Raw genomic sequence first — 20,369 nt, 5'->3', positions numbered from 1 at the left:
GGCTTATTGTCTGTGCTTGCTGGCGTTGCGCTGGCAACGCTGCACGGACAAGCAGATCAGCCACAACGGCTGTCTTGTGACTCACGTTACCTCTGTGATGGCAGCATTGTAAGCTTGATTTACAAGCATGTTTCACTGAAATCCTTAAGGAATATATATTGTACACGCACTACAGTACACTACACTACACTACTACAATTTGTTCATTGTACACGCATATTAGTAACTTACTTATTGGTCTGAGGTGTGGCATTCATCTTTCCTCCCTCACTACCTTCCTTTCCTATATTTCTACCTTCCCTCCTATCCTCCTACTCTCGACCCTGCTCGCCTCCTAACTTACCTCCTCATTCATTCTCTCATTCCCTTCGTCTCTTCCTCCCTCCCTCCCTCCCTTACCTCTAACGCACGGCAGATAAATGACGAACTGCTCATAGTTCCTGGGAAAGGGTGGATGGATGAGGGGGGGAGGGGGAATGGATGGGGGGGGAGGGTTGATTGATGTGAGAAAGAGTGACACGTTGGGGGGGAGAGGGTGCATGTGGGGGGGAGTGACAAAGATAATGGGAGGTCGGGTGGGTTACCAGTAGAGAGGATGGGATGTGGAGTGGGTGGCAGAGAGGGTGGGTGGTGTAGTGGGTGGCAGAGAGGGTGGGTGGTGGAGTGGGTGGCAGAGAGAGTGGGTAGTGTAGTGGGTGGGAGAGAGGGTGAATGGAGTAGTGGGTGGCAGAGAGGGTGGGTGGTGGAGTGGGTGGCAAAGAGGGCTGGTGACCGAGTGGGTGGGTGGCACAGAGGTCTGTTGGGAATGGGAGGCAATTAGAGGTGGAATAGCTGTTGTGTCGTGACGATGGCAATTAACTCAACACAGAACTGCTCATTTGCCTCCCACATGTCAATTACGGTACGAGGGAAGAGATAAGAGGGAGAGGAGATAAACAGAGGAGAGAAGGAAGAGAAGAAGAGGAGAGACTTCACCTGTTCGGCTTTGATCGTCGTGTAATTTGGGAGTGATATTGAATGACCGGGTGAGGGAGGTAGGGAGCAGGGGGGAGTGTTGGAGGAGACTGGAGGGTAGGGGGGGAGGGGTTAAGTGGGTCACATGACTCGCTGAGAACACACGAGAGTACGATGATGACACAGAGGTCGTGGGAATATATCCTATACGCTATACAGGTACACATCAGTTATAATGGAGATACTCTACAGATACCCCCGCAGATATCCATCGTAAACCCCGCAAATACTACGCAGATGCCACATCATACACCTCATCAGACACCAGGCGCAGATACACCCAAAGGTCGTGTTCGTCACTCTCAGAGGTCGTAAACCTTCATCGTAAACAACACACACAAGGAGGCGGTCGTTCCTCTTCGGTCGTCAATGGGAGACTGAGACACCTCACGACCGAAGAGGAACGATAGAACGAAGAGGATCTCTCCTTGTGCGTGTTGTTAACAATAAAGGTTTACGACCTCTGAGAGAGACCGGGAATGAGTGATCACACTGTAATGATCTTTGAGTACCTGGTAGAACTAGGATTTATCTCCCCAAGAAAATAACTAGGAAACAAAAGGCTGGCATGCCGAAAGGGAAATTATGAGGAGATGAGAAGTTTCCTAAGGGATATACCATGGGACACAGAACTCACAACTAAGTTCGTACAAGACATGATGGACTAAGTCACACAAAAGTGTCAGGAGGCAATAAGCAGGTTTATTCCGGCCCAAAAGGAAAAATCCGAGAAGCAAAAGAAGAATCCGTAGTTTAATAGGGCATGTATGGAAGCAAAGGAACTGTACGAAAGGGAGTGGAGGAACTTCAGAAATAACAGAACACCAGAAAGCAGAGAGAGAGAGAGATACCAGAGAACCAGAAATAAGTATGTTAGTGTGAGAAGAGAAGCAGAGAAAAAGAATGAAAATGATATAGCAAATAAAGCCAAGACCGAACCAAAGCTACTCCACAGTCACATCAGGCGGAAAACAACAGTGAAGGAACAAGTGATGAAACTTAGAACGTGTGAGGACAGGTACACAGAGAATGACAAAGATGTGTGTGAAGAACTCAACAAGAGGTTCCATGAGGTCTTCACAATAGAACAAGGTGAGGTCACTGCGCTAGAAGAGGTGGCAGTAAACCAGGCGGCCTTGGAAGGGTTCGAAATTACAAAAGATGAGGTCAAGAGACACCTGTTGGATATGGACGTGAGTAAGGCTATTGGTCCAGACGGAATCTCACCATGGGTATTGAAAGAGTGCGCAAAGGCACTTTGCTTGCCACTCTCCATAGTGTATTGTAGGTCACTGGAGACGGGAGACCTACCAGAAATATGGAAGACGGCTAATGTAGTCCCAATATACAAAAAGGGTGACAGACAAGAGGCACTAAACAACAGGCCAGTGTCCTTAACTTGTATACCATGCAAGGTGATGGTGAAGATCGTGAGAAAAAAAAAACCTAGTAGCACATCTGGAGAGAAGGGACTTCGTGACAAACCACCGACATGGGTTCAGGGAGGGTAAATCTTGCTTCACATGCTTGATAGAATCCTACGATCAGGTGACAAAGATAAAGCAAAAATGTGAAGATGGGCGGACTGCATTTTCTTGGACTATCGGAAAGCTTTGACACAGTACCCCATAAGAGGCTAGTACATAAGCTGGAGAAACAGGCAGGAATAACTGGTAAGGTGCTCCAGTGTATAAGCAATAGGAAGCAGAGAGTTACAGTGAGGGGTGAGACCTCAGACTGGCGTGAAGTCACCAGTGGATTCCCACAGGGCTCTGTACTCGGACCTATCCTGTTTCTGATATACGTAAATGATCTCCCAGAGGTATAGACTCATTCCTCTCAATGTTTGCAGACGATGCCAAAATTATGAGAAGGATTAAGACAGAGGAGGACTGCTTGAGGCTTCAAGAAGAAATGAACAAACTGAAGGAATGGTCGAACAAATGGTAGTTAGCAAATGTAATGTAATGAAGATAGGTGTAGAGAGCAGGAGACCAGATACAAGGTATCATTTGGGAGATGAAATTCTTCAAGAGTCAAAGAGAGAGAGAGAGAGAGAGAGAGAGAGAGAGAGAGAGAGAGAGAGAGAGAGAGAGAGAGAGAGAGAGAGAGAGAGAGAGAGAGAGAGAGAGAGAGAGAGACTTGGGGGTTGATATTACGCCAGACCTGTCCCCCGAAGCCCATATCAAGAGAATAAGATCAGCGGCATGTGCCAGGTTGGCCAACATAAGAATGGCCTTAAGAGACTTGTGTAAGGAGTCATTCAGAACTTTGTATACCACATTTGTCAGACCAATCCTGGAGTATGTAGCTCCAGCATGAAGTCATATCTAGTGAAGCATAAGGCTAAACTGGAAAAGGTCAAAGGTTTGCCATCAAACTATGTACCCGAACTGAGGGGTATGAGCTACGAGGAGAGACTACGGGAATTAAACCTCACGTCGCTGGAAGACAGAAGAGTTAGAGGGGGACATGATCACCACATACGAGATTCTCAAAGGAATTGATAGAGGTAGATAAAGACAGGCTATTTAATACAAAGGGGCACACGCACTAGGGGACACATGTGGACACTGAGTGCCCAAATGAGCCACAGAGATATTAGAAAGAACTTTTTTAGTGTCAGAGTGGTTGACAAATGGAATGCATTAGGAAGTGATGTGGTGGAGGCTGATTCCATACACAGCTTCAAGTGTAGATATGATAGAGCCCAAAAGGCTCAGGAACATGTACACCAGTTGATTGACAGTTGTGAGATGGAACCAAAGAGCCAGAGCTCAACCCCCGCAAGCACAACTAGGTAAGTACAACTAGGTTTTTTACTCACTGCCCAGGTTTGCCGAGAGCCCGGAAGGCTATGGCCGGGTAAGGTCTCCTGCAGGGGCTGTTGTACTCCGGCCAGCGCTCCTCCAGCAGCACCCAGCACAGCGCCAGCCTGGTCCCGGAGTACCCCACAGCCACAGTCAGCACCACCAGCAGTGGCACCCCCACCCACCCTGCGGGACACAACAGTATTCTTTCAGTCAGTGAGAGAGAGACATACACACACATAGATGATAATGTTACTGTTTCGACTAATAATTTTGTTCTGTGTGGGTTCGAATCCTCTTGAATTAATGAAATTAGTTAATTATTCATAAGGAAGCAAAATTAATCAGTCTCATTAATTCCTATAAACACAGACCTTGTGGTGCTCAGAGTGGGAACCACGATTCCGCGAATCCCCGCCCACAGTTCCCTGAAATCAGGGTAATTGAGCATTCTACTGAAAACTTGACATCTCTTTGGAGTCCCTAGAGGGACCTGGGGAGTCCCTGAGGAGTCCTTGGGAGTCCTTGGGAGCCCCTTGGGAGTCCTTGGGAGCCCCTGGGGAGACCTGGGGAGTCCCTTGGGAGTCCCTTGGGAGTCCCTTGGGAGTCCCTGGGGAGACCTGGGGAGGATGATGACAAAGACGTATAATGATGGACGCCAAGTGAGCCGCTCTGCCAGACATATCAACACAAACTTCGAGTATCAGATTCAGGACATTGTATACAGCACCTTGAGAAAGGACGTAGATTATATCGGAAAATTTGTGTTGTAATACACTTACACATATATATTTGGTCTTTCTTTCACCTTCATTCAAGCACTACGGCATTGTTTCTACGGTAAGTTTCTCCATTATTATTATTATTAATATTATTACTAATATTATTATTATTATTTCACAGAGAAACCACAGTAACGTGATATATCATTGAGAAAATCCATTGCGGCTCCTGTAAATTATTATTATTGTCGTTGGTTCTATGGCAACAACGACAATTACTGCTACACTCACACTCATTTACACTACAACGGTTCCTACTCCGGGTACCCCAGCGACACCTCTCAATGACAGGACAAAAGTGAAATACTTACAAGTGTTGGCGATGGCTCGGGGTAAGTTGAGGACTCCGGCACCAGCCATCTCCCCTATGAGGAACATGGCGCCCAGGCCTACAGTCAGGCCCTTGTGGCCTCGAACGCCGCTCACCGACACGTCCGCGACGGTGTCATTATTGTTCCCACTGGCGACATCTGTTGATGTTGCTTGGCTCTCCGTTCCCCCACTGTTGGTGTGAGTGAGAAGTGGTCAGTGGGTGTGTGCACTCACCTTGATGAGTACACTCTGCAAGCACATCTAGGTATTCATCTAGATGTGCTTGCAAGGTTGAGCTAGGCTCCTAGACTCACCTTCCGAACACTTTTAGGTTAATGCAATGACTCATTTATGGGGCTTGTATTATATTTACATTTACAATTCTGAATAGTATTAGCTTCTGCGTCTAACTTATTCCATTTATTGACAGCTCCTGATCGATGTAGATACCTGATCAACCAGGCTGTGACTCATACGTCAGGCTGCGAGCAGCCGCGTCCAACAGCCTGGTTGATCAGTCCAGCAATCAGGAGGCCTGGTCGACGACCGGGCCGCGGGGACGCTAAGCCCCGGAAGCACCTCAAGGTAAGCTCTAACACGGAAAAAGTTCTTCCTGATGTTCCTGTGACTCATTTGCGTCTTTAGTTTCCATCAATGATTCCTCGTTCTTAACTTTGAACAACGCTTTGTCAATTTCATTATATATATATATATATATATATATATATATATATATATATATATATATATATATATATATATATATATATATATATATATATATATATATATATATATATATATATATATATATATTTTTTTTTTTTTTTTTTTTTTTTTTTTTTTTTTTTTTTTTTTTTTTTTTAATTCAATAGGGAAGGGAGTACCACCTCTGGCTGGAAGAAGGGGGACCCATAGCCTCGGAGGAAACCACACATAACGCATTGGAGGGAATGTGGGTCCCCTCCAATACAGTTTCTGTGTGCTTTTCTCCTACCACCCCCTTCCCTTTTTTCTTTTTTCTTTTTTTTTTCCTTTATTGTGTATTTAAAGGTTACAAAACATACAAGACAAATGCCTATAGGTTATGGATCTCTTGAAGCTCCTCCGCTTCTGGACAGGAACCGAGGACGCAGCAAGCATTTCCCCTCTGGATCGCCACACTGAGACGCTGAAATAAAAAACTGGAAGCCCTTGGGTCTCTGGTGACGTCAATGAGCTTGGACCCCAATTCCTTGAGAAATCCCAAGGCACTCTTGCCCCAGGGGCCATGCGTCTCAGACGCTATGGGAACAAAGAGGTATTGACCTTCCAGTCGCCTGTACTTGAGTGATTTTGCTGTTTCCCTGTGGTTGGCCGCCCCACCTGCTTGATCAGCTCCGAAGTGTACATAGGTGTCAGCCAGGGTGGATACACATGTGTAGTCCCACACCAACTGTCTACCCTCCTTCCATGGGTATATGGTGATGCCATCAGGGCGAAGTGCTGGGAAATTCGGGTTTTGGACCCCTAGGATGCGAGGTTCTCTCTCCGCTGGGCACCCAGCTGAGACGAGGCTTCTCTTGATGATGTCATTGACCTCGTTGTGTCTTGCATGCCAGCCCTTTGTGCTTCCGCAATGCAACCCATGCAGTCCGTATTGGTCTGCTTCCACCCTGTTGCAAATACACTTGTATTCAGTGTGAATTGGGGCACCAAGGCGGAGGGCCACTGCTACACGAAGGGATTCTGGATCTAGGCGCGTGCCCATTGCAGACATGGGTACTGCCAGGAGGAAGTCTCCTGCATGGGGGGCACGCACTGCTCTGAGGCGGGCTTTCTCCTTGTCTGATGTTGCGACGCTTAGCATGGCATCAGCTACTTTTTATATATATATTTACTATATCTACTATACTATATATTACTATATATACTATATTATTACTATATATCTACTTTATATACTTTATCTACTTTATCTCTACTTTATACTTTATACTTTATCTACTATATATACTATATTATTACTATATATCTACTTTTTATATATATTTACTTTTTATATATATATATATATATATATATATATATATATATATATATATATATATATATATATATATATATATATATATATATATATATATATATTGGTAGCAGTCTTTCCTGTAGACATATATTATTAAATATGACCGAAAAAGTAAGATTAATAATTCTAACACGAATTTTCTCAATCTTTCGTACATTTCTTTTCACTGTTGGTGGTAATTCAAAAATCAATTCTCCAAAATTCATTTTTATTTCTAGTCTGAAGCGACACTTGAGCGCGTTTCGTAAAACTTATTACATTTTCAAAGACTTTAGTTTTCACATACACAACTGAATAGAACTTACACATCTCCGATTTGTTTATATCTACATTTGAGTGAGGTGGATGGGGTGAGGTGGTATTTAATAGGGTGTTAACTTCATCAACACAAGACAGAACAATAAACAATGGGTATTGAATAGAAGTGATTGTAGAAAGCCTATTGGTCCATATTTCTTGATGCTTCTATATTGGAGCGGAGTCTTGAGGTGGGTAGAATATAGTTGTGCATTAATTGGCTGTTGATTGCTGGTGTTGACTTCTTAATGTGTAGTGCCTCGCAAACGTCAAGCCGCCTGCTATCGCTGTATCTATCGATGATTTCTGTGTTGTTTACTAGGATTTCTCTGGCGATGGTTTGGTTGTGGGAAGAGATTATATGTTCCTTAATGGAGCCCTGTTGCTTATGCATCGTTAAACGCCTAGAAAGAGATGTTGTTGTCTTGCCTATTTACTGGGTTTTTTGGAGCTTACAGTCCCCAAGAGGGCATTTAAAGGCATAGACGACGTTGGTCTCTTTTAAAGCGTTCTGCTTTGTGTCTGGAGAGTTTCTCATGAGTAGGCTGACCGTTTTTCTGGTTTTATAGTAAATCGTCAGTTGTATCCTCTGATTTTTGTCTGTAGGGATAACGTTTCTATTAACAATATCTTTCAGGACCCTTTCCTCCGTTTTATGAGCTGTGGAAAAGAAGTTCCTGTAAAATAGTCTAATAGGGGGTATAGATGTTGTGTTAGTTGTCTCTTCAAGAGAAGAGACGCCTAGAAAGAGATGTTGTTGTCTTGCCTATATACTGGGTTTTTTGGAGCTTACAGTCCCCAAGAGGGCATTTAAAGGCATAGACGACGTTGGTCTCTTTTAAAGCGTTCTGCTTTGTGTCTGGAGAGTTTCTCATGAGTAGGCTGGCCGTCTCTTGAAGAGACAACTAACACAACACCTATACCCCCTATTAGACTATTTTACAGGAACTTCTTTTCCACAGCTCATAAAACGGAGGAAAGGGTCCTGAAAGATATTGTTAATAGAAACGTTATCCCTACAGACAAAAATCAGAGGATACAACTGACGATTTACTATAAAACCAGAAAAACGGCCAGCCTACTCATGAGAAACTCTCCAGACACAAAGCAGAACGCTTTAAAAGAGACCAACGTCGTCTATGCCTTTAAATGCCCTCTTGGGGACTGTAAGCTCAAAAAAACCCAGTATATAGGCAAGACAACAACATCTCTTTCTAGGCGTTTAACGATGCATAAGCAACAGGGCTCCATTAAGGAACATATAATCTCTTCCCACAACCAAACCATCGCCAGAGAAATCCTAGTAAACAACACAGAAATCATCGATAGATACAGTGATAGCAGGCGGCTTGACGTTTGCGAGGCACTACATATTAAGAAGTCAACACCAGCAATCAACAGCCAATTAATGCACAACTATATTCTACCCACCTCAAGACTCTGCTCCAATATAGAAGCATCAAGAAATATGGACCAATACGCTTTCTACAATCACTTCTATTCAATACCCATTGTTTCGTGTTCTGTCTTGTGTTGATGAAGTTAATACCCTGTTAAATACCACCTCACCCCATCCACCTCACTCAAATGTAGATATAAACAAATCGGAGATGTGTAAGTTCTATTCAGTTGTGTATGTGAAAACTAAAGTCTTTGAAAATGTAATTAGTTTTACAAAATGCGCTCAAGTGTCGCGTCAGACTAGAAATAAAAATGAATTTTGGAGAATTGATTTTTGAATTACCACCAACAGTGAAAAGAAATGTACGAAAGATTGAGAAAATTTGTGTTAGAATTAATCTTACTTTTTCGGTCATATATATATATATATATATATATATATATATATATATATATATATATATATATATATATATATATATATATATATATATATATATATATATATATATATATATATATATATATATATGACAATGTCAGACCACGGAGGAAAAATGAAACAGGAAATTTCCTTAAGTACTTTCGTATATTAAATACATCTTCAGAAGGTGAAGATTAAATACACCTTCTGAAGATGTATTTAATATACGAAAGTACTTAAGGAAATTTCCTGTTTCATTTTTCCTCCGTGGTCTGACATTGTCACATTCTTAATCACGTGTTTATTTTCGTGATATACACACATATATATATATATATATATATATATATATATATATATATATATATATATATATATATATATATATATATATATATATGCAATTGACGATCACAAAACACTGATCATTTTATGCGGAAAAACCACAGAGAAATATGAAATGAGGTGAACGTTTCGGCTTTGTTAAAGCCTTTGTCAACACCAGACTGACCAGAGTCAGTCTGGTGTTGACAAAGGCTTTAACAAAGCCGAAACGTTCACCTCATTTCATATTTCTCTGTGGTTTTTCCGCATATATATATATATATATATATATATATATATATATATATATATATATATATATATATATATATATATATATATATATATATATGAACTCACACCCCTGAAGTGACTCGAACCCATACTGCCACGAGCACTATGCAACTGATGTACAGGACACCTTCAGCTTTTATCCGGTCGTGATGGTCGAGTGAATACGGTGCCCTGCACACCAGTTGCATAGTGCTCCTGGCAGTATGGGTTCGAGTCACTTCTGGGGTATGAGTTTTCAGTTGCAAATATGCCTGGGGACCATTCAGGCTTGTTCGCATTTCTGTTCCTCATGTGTGCCCCAAAGAATGAATCGGCGTGAGCCGATTTCATTTCAAATTACGTCCATTTTCGGCCATACGGGCAAACGAGCGAAAAACAACGTAATTTTAAGAGGACGGATTGCTAAGCTCTAGTAGCAAAACAGGTTTCAGCTTGAAAACTTCCTGTAAGCTTTCGTTATGTTCCTCGCATACCTCCTTATTGTTTTCCAGGTGTCGTCCTTCATTCTTGTAAAGTCTGATTAGCTGATCATTCACAGTCATCTTCCTCCTGCTCTGACTCGGAATTAGCCTTGTAAGCAATGTCATTCTCGTATTGCTTCTCTGCCACTCTACTAATTCATGTGTACTCATTTCTGACCTCTTTGTATGCATTGTGATTTCCCTCTCCTCTGTGCTCTCTATACTTCTTCCATGTTATTTTGCTTCTTATCTTTGCTTCCAGACACTTCCTGTTGAACCATGGGCTAATTTGTTTGTTTCCCTTTATTCCTCAGAGTTGCATAAATCTTTCTTCATCTCCTCTGAGTTTGTCCCTTATGTAGTCTATCATGTCTTGTGTTGATTTTCCTCGAGTTCTCTTCCTCATTGTATCTCCCCCAGGAATTCTCTGACCTGATATTCCCCTCTCCTGCATGCTAGCCTTACATTATCATACCAAAGGGAAATGTACTGGTATCTCGCCAGTACATTTCCCTTTGGTATGTCTTGTGGAGCTCTTCATTGTCACTTTGTATTCAAAGACTAAAACACAGTGGCCACTGGCTCCTAATGGCATTTCATGTTCAATTTTTCAATGTCAATATCATTATATGTGAAGACCAGATCCATCCTAGCTGTTTGGTGAAAGCTTGGTAGCTTTTCCATGTTTCGTCTCTGGCATGTTGCATCAGAAAGTTCCTCTCTACTACTTTAAAAAGCTTTGCTCTCCATGTTTCATCTCATCTTAAGTACATTGTTTACCAGTCGATTTGGGCATGACTGAAGTCTTTCATTACAAAGAGCTTTGCTTTCAGTCTATGAGCTGTGTTTGTCACCCCCTGGAAGATATTCAAGTATGCTCTGTTCGTAATGTCATATTAGTACCTCAGTCTTTTGTGATTCTCGGGGAAAGGGGGGGGGTTGTAGATTATAGCCACAACCACTTTCTCACCATCCAACAAATGATTCCCACAATGCAGTCCCTGCAGTTGTTTGCCACCTCTAAAGAAAACCCCTTCAAAGATCCAGTGTATTTTTACGAGCAGTGCACAACACCTCCTCTCTGTAGTCCTTTCCTTAAATTCATCTGCTTTATTTGGCAATCAATTGATATTGGTTTACTAGATGATCAGAGTATTTATTGTTGTATGTGTAGTTTTCAGCCTAGGTATGGGGTGAGTGGAGATGTTAGAGGAAATATAGTTGGAGAGGGATGTTGGACTTCTGGCATGTTCGGTCTGGGGGAGTATCTGGCGGTGTTCTAGTTTTTTGTTCCTTGTCAGGCATATGAGGTTGTTACTTATACTGGGGATTCTAGTTGTTCGTTCGACACGTTAGCCATTTATATATTCTTGCACTGTATTGCTACTATGTGGGTGTTGCTCTCACATTTCCTGGGGGAATTGAAGGTTTCCTGTCTCTTGTCTCACTCCTTTTGCTGACTACTGCACACTCTCCTCCCTTCAGTCCTTCTCTCTACCCTGCCCCTTCTCTGTTCTGTCTTTGTTTTTATTTAATTTTTGCTCATGTCATTTACGAGATAAACCCTCTCAAATACTTTATTGTTCTGAGATATCTTTTTCGATTCATTAATTTTCGATTCATTCTTGAGAAGCTTCATTCATAAATATCAGTTTCAGTGGTCTAGTTTTCCTATTTTTTCGTGATATAGTATATGACCCTTGCCAGTACATTTCTAACAAATCTCTTTCGGCCTCTCGAAGGTGTAGACCTTTCAGGAGCTATACTACTGATTCTTTCTCCAATTGTACGGTCTGCCTTGGTTTCTGTTCTAGTTATCTCAGGCAGATCCTGAATAACTATTGTTCTCTCCTTTTGAATTATCCTCCTAATCTGTTTTTTCAGTCTGTGAATTTGTTATTTGGAGGGGAACATCTTTCATCTTTTTTTCCACTGCATTGTTATTGTTAACTACTTTGGCCGACGTGGGGCCATTTACAGGATTCATGTTATCGAGTTTAGCCTCAGTGGTTGCTTGCCTCACCTGGCACAATATGTTATTTCTCTGTCTCCTTCGTTTGGGCTTTGTTCATATCAACTGCAAACTTTTTACTTTTTGTTACCATTTTGCATCTAGCTCTGTATTTTGTTCCCCTAAGTCACTCTCATTTCTCCATTTCCTTCTGCCATAAGCTTTTAACTTCCACATCCTGTTTCATTATTCTGGCCTAGCACTGTCTTCCCCAGTTGTCGCCTCCCTGGTTCTGAAATTCCATAGTTCCTCTTCAATTCTGGTCATTTTGCATGCAAATTTCTCACTTAAGTCCTCATTCTGTTTCTTGCAGCCATCTTTTATCATCATTATCACCTGCTTCCATCTTTAGTTAGACTCCTCACTCTACCTCCATCATCTCTTCCCTCTCTTTATCCTGACCTCTTCCAATTGCTATATAGTCATACTGGCTTGGCGCTTTCCCTAATAGTTCCCTTCACTTCTTCCTTCTCTTTGTTAATCAAAATTTGTGTTTTCTTTATTGTTTCCATTGAGGTTTCCTCTTCTTTCCTTCCCATCATATGGGAAGGTGTCTTTCCATGCACTTCTTTCTCTCCCTGCCATGGTTTAATGTCAAATTAGAGATACATGTGCTATGTAGCTTTATATATACATTTGGATAGAGTAGAGATTGAGAGATTTAGGGAGAGACAGACGTAGATCTCTTTTGGTGGGGAGGCAGAGCTGAAGGGAGTTGAATTTGTGGGTTACAGAGTCGGTTGAGAGGCGGTAAACAGAGTTGTGGTGAGAAAGGATTGGGGAATAAAAGTAATGGTGGAGAGAAGAGTTGAGGACAGTGAGAGGGGGACAATGATGAGGTCAGGTAAGAGTTGAGGATAGTTATGAAGGAGAGAGCTTGGGAGTGACCCAGTGCGGGGGTGTACAGCATGAGGGCAGGAAAGTGAGGGGGAATATGAGGTGATAATCTCTCAAGGGACCTTTCTCTTAGGTTAGAGCTAGTGACGCCACTAACACACTTTCTATTTCAAATGACTAATATTAGCGTGTAACGAGTCACTGGATCTCTCTCAAACAAACAGAATGCTAACAAACACCATTGTTTACCGTGACTGTTCATTTGTTGTGTATAATTAATCCTTACTCCCGACGTCCTTCGTGAAGATTCGTCATGTACCATTGGCTTGTTGTTAACGCCACTCGGATTTATCACATTTCGAAGATCTTATTAACCCTCAACAATGTTTCCAGACCGTCCAGGTACACCTTATGGGTTATTTGACAGATTTTCATAATTGCATCTTTCAACCTGAGATAATACGCTGTGTGTCTGACTACTGTACTTGTGAGAAAATGCGTAAACTTCCTGAGCCTATTGGGCTCAGAAACCTGTACACCAGGATTCATATCACAAAGACACACACATTGTGAGTTTCCAGTTTCCAATTATGTCCTCTCTCTCTCTCTCTCTCTCTCTCTCTCTCTCTCTCTCTCTCTCTCTCTCTCTCTCTCTCTCTCTCTCTCTCTCTCTCTCTCTCTCTCTCTCTCTTTCTCGCGCGCGCGCGCACGCGTGTGTGTGTGTGTGTGTACTCACCTAGTTGCGCTTGCGGGGGTTGAGCTCTGGCTCTTTGGTCCCGGTCTGTGTGCTCGATCCTACAGGATCGAGCATTTTCCCCTTGGACCAAGCCTTTCTAAGCCTCGGTTGTCCAATGTACCGACTCCCAACCTATTTCCTCTATCACATCTACATTTATGTCTCTCTCTAACAAACACATGATACAACCTTATTACCCAAAGCTTCCCACCATTGCGTAAGTTATGAAGAAAATGAAGTAACATATTTACTCACTATAATGTGAGTAAACCAAACCCTCCCAGCCATAATACACAGCAGCAGCCTCAAGGAAATAATGAACCTATGCACCAGTGTGCAACGAGGAAGCCGTCCAAGAAGAGCCTGGGAGCTGCAGTTTGCAATACTCCTGACTAAATTCATCAAAGAGAACCTTGCTCGAGCATGCAGGTTTCCTGCCCAATGGTAAAGTCAACTGAAACATACAAGCAAGTACAATTTCGAATACATGTATGTAATTATATAAGCAAGTATTATGTATGAATGTATTTTTTGTAAGTGTTTGTATATGTGTATTTGATTCTTCCCCCGAGTTATTGTGTTTAGCAATTTATATGACAAGGACGTGGATCACCTTACACCTCCATACATAAGTGGCACCCCCTGGGAGACTTAATGTCTCAGTTGGATACCAGTTTTGTATTTTTGGCATCATTGTATATTGTGGGTGCCTTGTGGTGCGATTGTTAGAGCTCCGAGCTCATGCTCTTGTGATGCTGTATTCGAGGCTCCGATGATCCAGGTGAATGATTATATATATATATATATATATATATATATATATATATATATATATATATATATATATATATATTAGTTAAATATGACCACATTGCTGACGTTGTTGATCTTATAATTATAGATTTCAATTATTCTATTTTCTTAGCATTAAGAAGAGTAATCAAGTTACCAAAATACATGGCAAAGAAACTCTAGTAATTATTGTTGGATATATTTTCTACAACGTTTCGTTATGACGGATATGCCGAAGGGAACATTAAAATAAAGCTGAGCCGCCATGCAGCCTCAGAGGAAACAACCAACAGTATAATACTAATTCCTGCAAATTAAAAAATATCCTATCACAAATTGCCTATAAAATAGCCTGTATTAGGAGTTCATGCCATCATGAACACTGGGTCTCCTACCACCATACTTCCCGATCCCGCCATACCCTCCCGTCCGAGTGCAGCCCACAATACACACACACTTCTTTGCTTTGTGTCTGGGACGTGTTCATGGAGCCACCTGTCACCCGTCAGTGGGCACTCTACTTGCCTTTCGGAGCGCTGTCCACCCCCCTCCCCTCCCCTCCCCCCAAGCGGAGAGAGAGAATGAGATGGAGGGGAGAGAGAAAATGAGAGTATCCTGGCCGGGGAGGATTGACTAGGCGCCAATCCTAAAGTGTACGCCTCTGTTCACCCAGCAGTGATTGGGTAACTGGTTGTTAAACGATTGGCGGGACGAATTCTGGGGAAACAAGTGGGTAAGGCTTACCATGAGCTATGGAATGGGTAAGCTTGCTAACAGGAGTCAGCTGTCGTCTGTCCCATTACCCAACTGTGTAAAAAAAAAGACAGAAAAAGATAGAGGCACAGACCGACAAACAGACACAGACAGTCAAGAAAACAAACAGACAGGCATAATTAATAGAATTAATAGAACAACAACCTGTGCTCTAGTTTAATTAACATTCAAATGATTTCCTCGTCAACACCTGACTGGTCACTCATTATTATTTAAATAAATCTATCATCATAACACAATTCTTATTACTTGCAATATACTAACATAATATTTAGCATATATTTATATATTACAGAGATTTGTTTTATCTCTACTGTAAGCTAAAATAGAAAGAGATTTATAATACTACTAAAAAATAAAATATAATATAAATATATATATAAAAATAATACAAATAAGTTATAGGTAAAAATAAATATAAGTGGAAATAGATAGTAATACTTGAAAATAAGAAACTATAGGTGAAGACAGAAAGTTGTAGTTGAAAATATGTTATAGGTGCAAATATGAAGTTATAGGTGCAAATTGAAGGTTATAGGAGCAAATAGAAGGTTATAGGTGAAAATTGTGAGTTATAGTCATCGACTTGAGAATGGTCCAGGACGGACCGAAACGTCGTCGTCCCAGTACCTTCTAGTGTGAGGTCTGGTCAACATTGTGAGTTATAGGTGAAAATAGCAAGGAACAAACGGAAAGTTACTGAACAAATCAAAAATTATTTATAACGTTCAAGTAAAAACTTTGGCGACATTAGTGAAAAATGCAGCATTAGCACTTAGAACTTTTAACGGTGTTTGGAAATTAATCAAATTCAATAAAGTTAATGCACTTTATATGTCTTGTTTTGCCTTGGATCTCATATTGAATAGGAGATCCAAATTAAGATGTTTAATGCATGTGATTGAAAATCACCATTATGGGTTTTGAATTAAATTTGCAGTATAGATGCTCTATTGATTGCCTAACACATGAAGATTGTAGCGATTGTGAATTTAAGGAAGTTTAGTGACCAAGACTGGTGTGATACCAAGACGTTACAGAATCATTCTTATTGGTAATTACAATGGTAAAATGGGATAATAGCTGCAGATTAACAAATCTGGATAATAAAAGAAAGATATGATTGTTTACAACTTTAAGCTTAAAGATATACGTAATAATATATATATCTCACTATGCAAATGATGAAACTTAAAGAAAATCAATTGATTTTGAGTTTTTTTTTTTTTTTGAGAGGCACTTTAAATTTTATATTTCTGATACGAAAGATTATAACTTGAAAAATAATGGTCTCGTTTGGGATGGTGAGCTGGATGTATTCAGACAGGATGTATTCATATAAATTGTCTTCCACACTTCCGTGGAAATAAACATTTCATTCACCTGGGCTCTAGGAGACTCGAACCACGGACACCATGCATGCGAGGCAGAAGCTTTATCCACTCAGCTATTTATTTCCACGGAATTATGGATGACAATTTATATGAGGGAGGCGTGGTTCACTAACTCCTCTGAGCCTCAGTAGTAGTAGTCAGGAAAAATTGAAAATTCCAGCACAGCAGCAGTAGTTGCTTCTGGAACCTTTCCTTATTAAGACTACTCACAGCTCAGTGGATAGAACTTCTGCCTCACACGCGTGGGGTACATGGTTCGAGTCTCCTAGAGCCCAGGTGTTACGAACCCGGATCCAGCGTCCGTGCCTGGAGCAGTGACAAACACGCCATCTGTGGGTCAGCTCCCGAAACCCCCGCCAAACGAACGACGACACCTAGTGAGGACAGCGTGTACTGGCCTCGAGGACCAGTGTCCAGTCTGGTTCAGCGCTCAACACCGCCGCTCCTGACCTCTGGTGAGGTGGTGCTCCGACGACAGCGCCATCTATGGAGTGGATATGTCGGGCGTTTGTATCTGAGCCTGTGAGTGTGGTGTATTAGTGTCTCTGTTATTGATGACGTGTCTGCTTACAGAGCCGACCTGGGACCACTGTGTTGAAGGTGGAGTCAGTCTACCCGAGGCAGCCAGTCTCCATACAGTGAAGTTTGCTGCAGCTGTCGTGACGTCGTCCCCCCGGAAGAACACTGTGGTGTGTTAAGCCTGCCAGTGGAGTGGCAGTGGAAGGATTTACCCGGGACCGACGGTTGGAGACGATAATCCACTGGGGTATTGAGGACAGGAGGGTGATTGGTGATATCACACGAGACTCCTGTCTAGGGCGTACCCCTTATATCGTTCGTGGAGTGGCCGTACCAGCCTTGGTGGCTCAGTACCTGCCAGCAGACCTGCTGGACGTGTGGTTGACGGCCTCCACGACGGTGCCCCCAGTGGACCTGTGTTGTGGCTGACCTGTGGCCAGGGTAGGCTCGGCGTTCTCCGAGGACACGTCTTGAGGCCACGAAGAAAGCACCGCGGACTCAGCACCTAGCTTCGAGGATCCATAGTCTCCAGCAGAAGACTACAGTGTTGATCCCCTTTGTAAAGTGTTAATACCCCTCCCCCTTGTGTACGTTTAACTTTTATATATTTAAACGGTGAAGGTTATATTATATTATATTAAGTTCTTACCTTTCTTTCCCTACTCCCTTTAAGTTACTTGCGTCACGGATCGCATCCCTTGAAAGCCTCTACTGGCTTGGGGCCGGATATATATATCTTCCTCTAACGACATCAGAGTAAGAACCCCGTTGCGTCCCGAGAGGGCCGTAACACCAGGTGAATGAAATATAAATATTAGGAAACCAGTAAAAATAATAGTTAAAGGGGGAACTCGGAAAATAATGAAATCAATTAATTTTTACCGAAATATGAAGATAATTTTAAAGAAGTTTTAAATACAAAAAAGAGGCTAATGATGAAGCCGACAAATGCTTAAAACATGCACGAGAGAATTCCAACTAAAAAAATAAACTAAACATTAAACTCGCAAAAGACTGACTTGGGAATATACGTGCAGGGAACCGATACGCGGATCAGTGCCGGAGCTGAAATATGAGAAAGTTATATGCACCTGTGAGCAAGATGCAGAGATTATTATTATCAACAGAGAAAGGGGAGTGGGAGTGATGTGGAAAACTTGCAGGAAGAAACTGGAAAAGCCGTATTCTGACAGATGATTGGAAAAAAGAACTGTGATTAGACTTTAATAAATAAATAAATGTCAGTGTTGGAGCTAAGAGGCACTTCTCTACTATAAGTGTAATAGTCAAAGTGTATAACAGGATAGTGATTGGAAGGTAACAGCAAATAATTGAGAAATTATCTAGTGATGACCAAAGTGGGTTCCTTAATGAACGAAGAAGTTGAGTAGATCAAATTGAGATCAATAGTATAACTGCTTTGTAGAGTAGCGACGAACATGTTTTGAGTTGTAATGTTATTCAATATTACGAAGAGTTCTTATTGAGGAAGCAGACTATGTGTTTATAGTGTAATGGGTGAGTTATTCACATTAATGCAGGAGTGCGCCAAGGTCTGTGTTGTCACCTTGGCTGTTCACTCGACACATGAATGAGATCGACATGACGGAGATCACGCTAGCAAATGGTGTGACATTCGTGTATTAAAGGAACATTTCAAGTTTATAAAATAAAATGAACGTTAAGCAGGTCTTCTACTAGTAAAGTATGAAGACAAGTAGTGTGATAAATATGACAGAGAGAAGAACACTTAAAAGGAATGTGGATTAAAGTAATGGAGGCAGAGAGGCGCGGACACTTCTGGGCGCGTTAAGCTGAAAAATGAAGAAAGTTGGAGAAGTGATGGATCAGAAAAATAATTAGAAGAGTAATTAAAAAGAGAATGAAGTAGGTGGAGAAATAACGATAGAGAAGGATAAGAGATGTAAACTTCGCCGCTACTGCTCAATTTACACTATAGACTCAACTAAATAGTGTTAGTTAATATCATATGAGTTGTATAACAAGTATCTAATTCAATATATTTTGATGGACGCTCACCCTATAGTTGTTAATATTCCTGCGTCATAACCGAGTCAGTCAATATATAAATGGAAGAGCTCCACCACTAAAATTACTGACCCGGAAAGCGTTGACGTCCCAATAACTGAATGTGTTGATCCCAGCTGCACAACGTCACGGGAATAACTCGTAATTAACAATACTGACGCCATCAGTCCGCTCAGGTCCCTAGTCCAATATGGTCTCTACTCCTCCCTCCAGACGCATTTTCTATACGCATTTTATTTTTTTAATTCCGGGAGAGAGTAGATATCAATTAATCATACTTTAAAATAAATTGAATTTAGATTTATTAGTTTAATTAATGCATAAACCAATCTTCAGACTATACGCTTTAAGGATTTAAGAACAGGCGCAAATTCGGTCTGATATTTCATGTTTGCTGACGTGGTACCTAAATTTTAAATTAATAAATACGAGGAAGAAATAAATACAATTTTTCTTTTTTAAAGCAAATTTTTACTCCAGTTTAAGGGTTAGATGGTAGAGCGAAGGTCTCGCTTCGTGCAGGTCGGCGTTCAATCCCCTACCGTCCAAGTGGTTGGGCACCATTCCTTTCCCCCCGTCCCATCCCATCCTTATCCTGACCCTTCCAAGTGTTGTATAGTCGTAATGGCTTGGCGAAGCCCTGATAGTTCCCTTCCCTCTCTCTAGTTTAATTTTAGTAATTTTATCCTAGAGTATATATGTTATTAAATAAAAATTAGGTAAAATTAAATAGAACCAGGTGAGGAAATTTCCCACATCTTGGATTAAACCTAAGAAAATATTTTTCCACTGAATACTGGAATACTCCAGTGGAAAAACCCTCGCCTCCCCCCTCCCCCCCAACACACACACTCCAGCTTCTGTAAGGTTATCAGGGACAAGGGAATAATGAAAATGTGAAAGTTCGATAACTTAGAACGGAATAAGTATAGTATTTCCTTAGTGTATGAAAACGAGAGAATATTTCCATACTTCCTATGTCAGGTCAGCTTAGAAACAAGTTATTAGTATTAGATCTTTTTAAATGCTCAAACGTTGTGGTATTATCATGTAACTTCTTTTTTATCTCT

At 41.4% G+C, this 20,369-nt stretch overlaps 1 protein-coding gene across 2 annotated transcripts in view; it reads right to left on the bottom strand.

Annotated features, from left to right (window-relative positions):
* The window catches only part of LOC123760472 (uncharacterized), a 53,360-nt gene that overhangs the window by 25,155 nt on the left and 7,836 nt on the right, over positions 1-20,369 (bottom strand). For both annotated transcript variants that reach the window (XM_045746171.2, XM_069328862.1), the window contains exons 3-4: positions 4,918-5,108; positions 3,842-4,010 (exon numbers count right to left, since the gene is read on the bottom strand). In XM_045746171.2, the coding sequence (XP_045602127.2) occupies positions 3,842-4,010; positions 4,918-5,108 (360 nt within the window). The remainder of the gene's footprint in view (positions 1-3,841; positions 4,011-4,917; positions 5,109-20,369) is intronic.

The sequence above is a fragment of the Procambarus clarkii genome, chromosome 22 (assembly GCF_040958095.1).
Source record: "Procambarus clarkii isolate CNS0578487 chromosome 22, FALCON_Pclarkii_2.0, whole genome shotgun sequence".
Taxonomy (NCBI): domain Eukaryota; kingdom Metazoa; phylum Arthropoda; class Malacostraca; order Decapoda; family Cambaridae; genus Procambarus; species Procambarus clarkii.
Note: the sequence above shows the minus strand (reverse complement) of the source record. Positions and strands in the feature narration are given on the sequence as shown.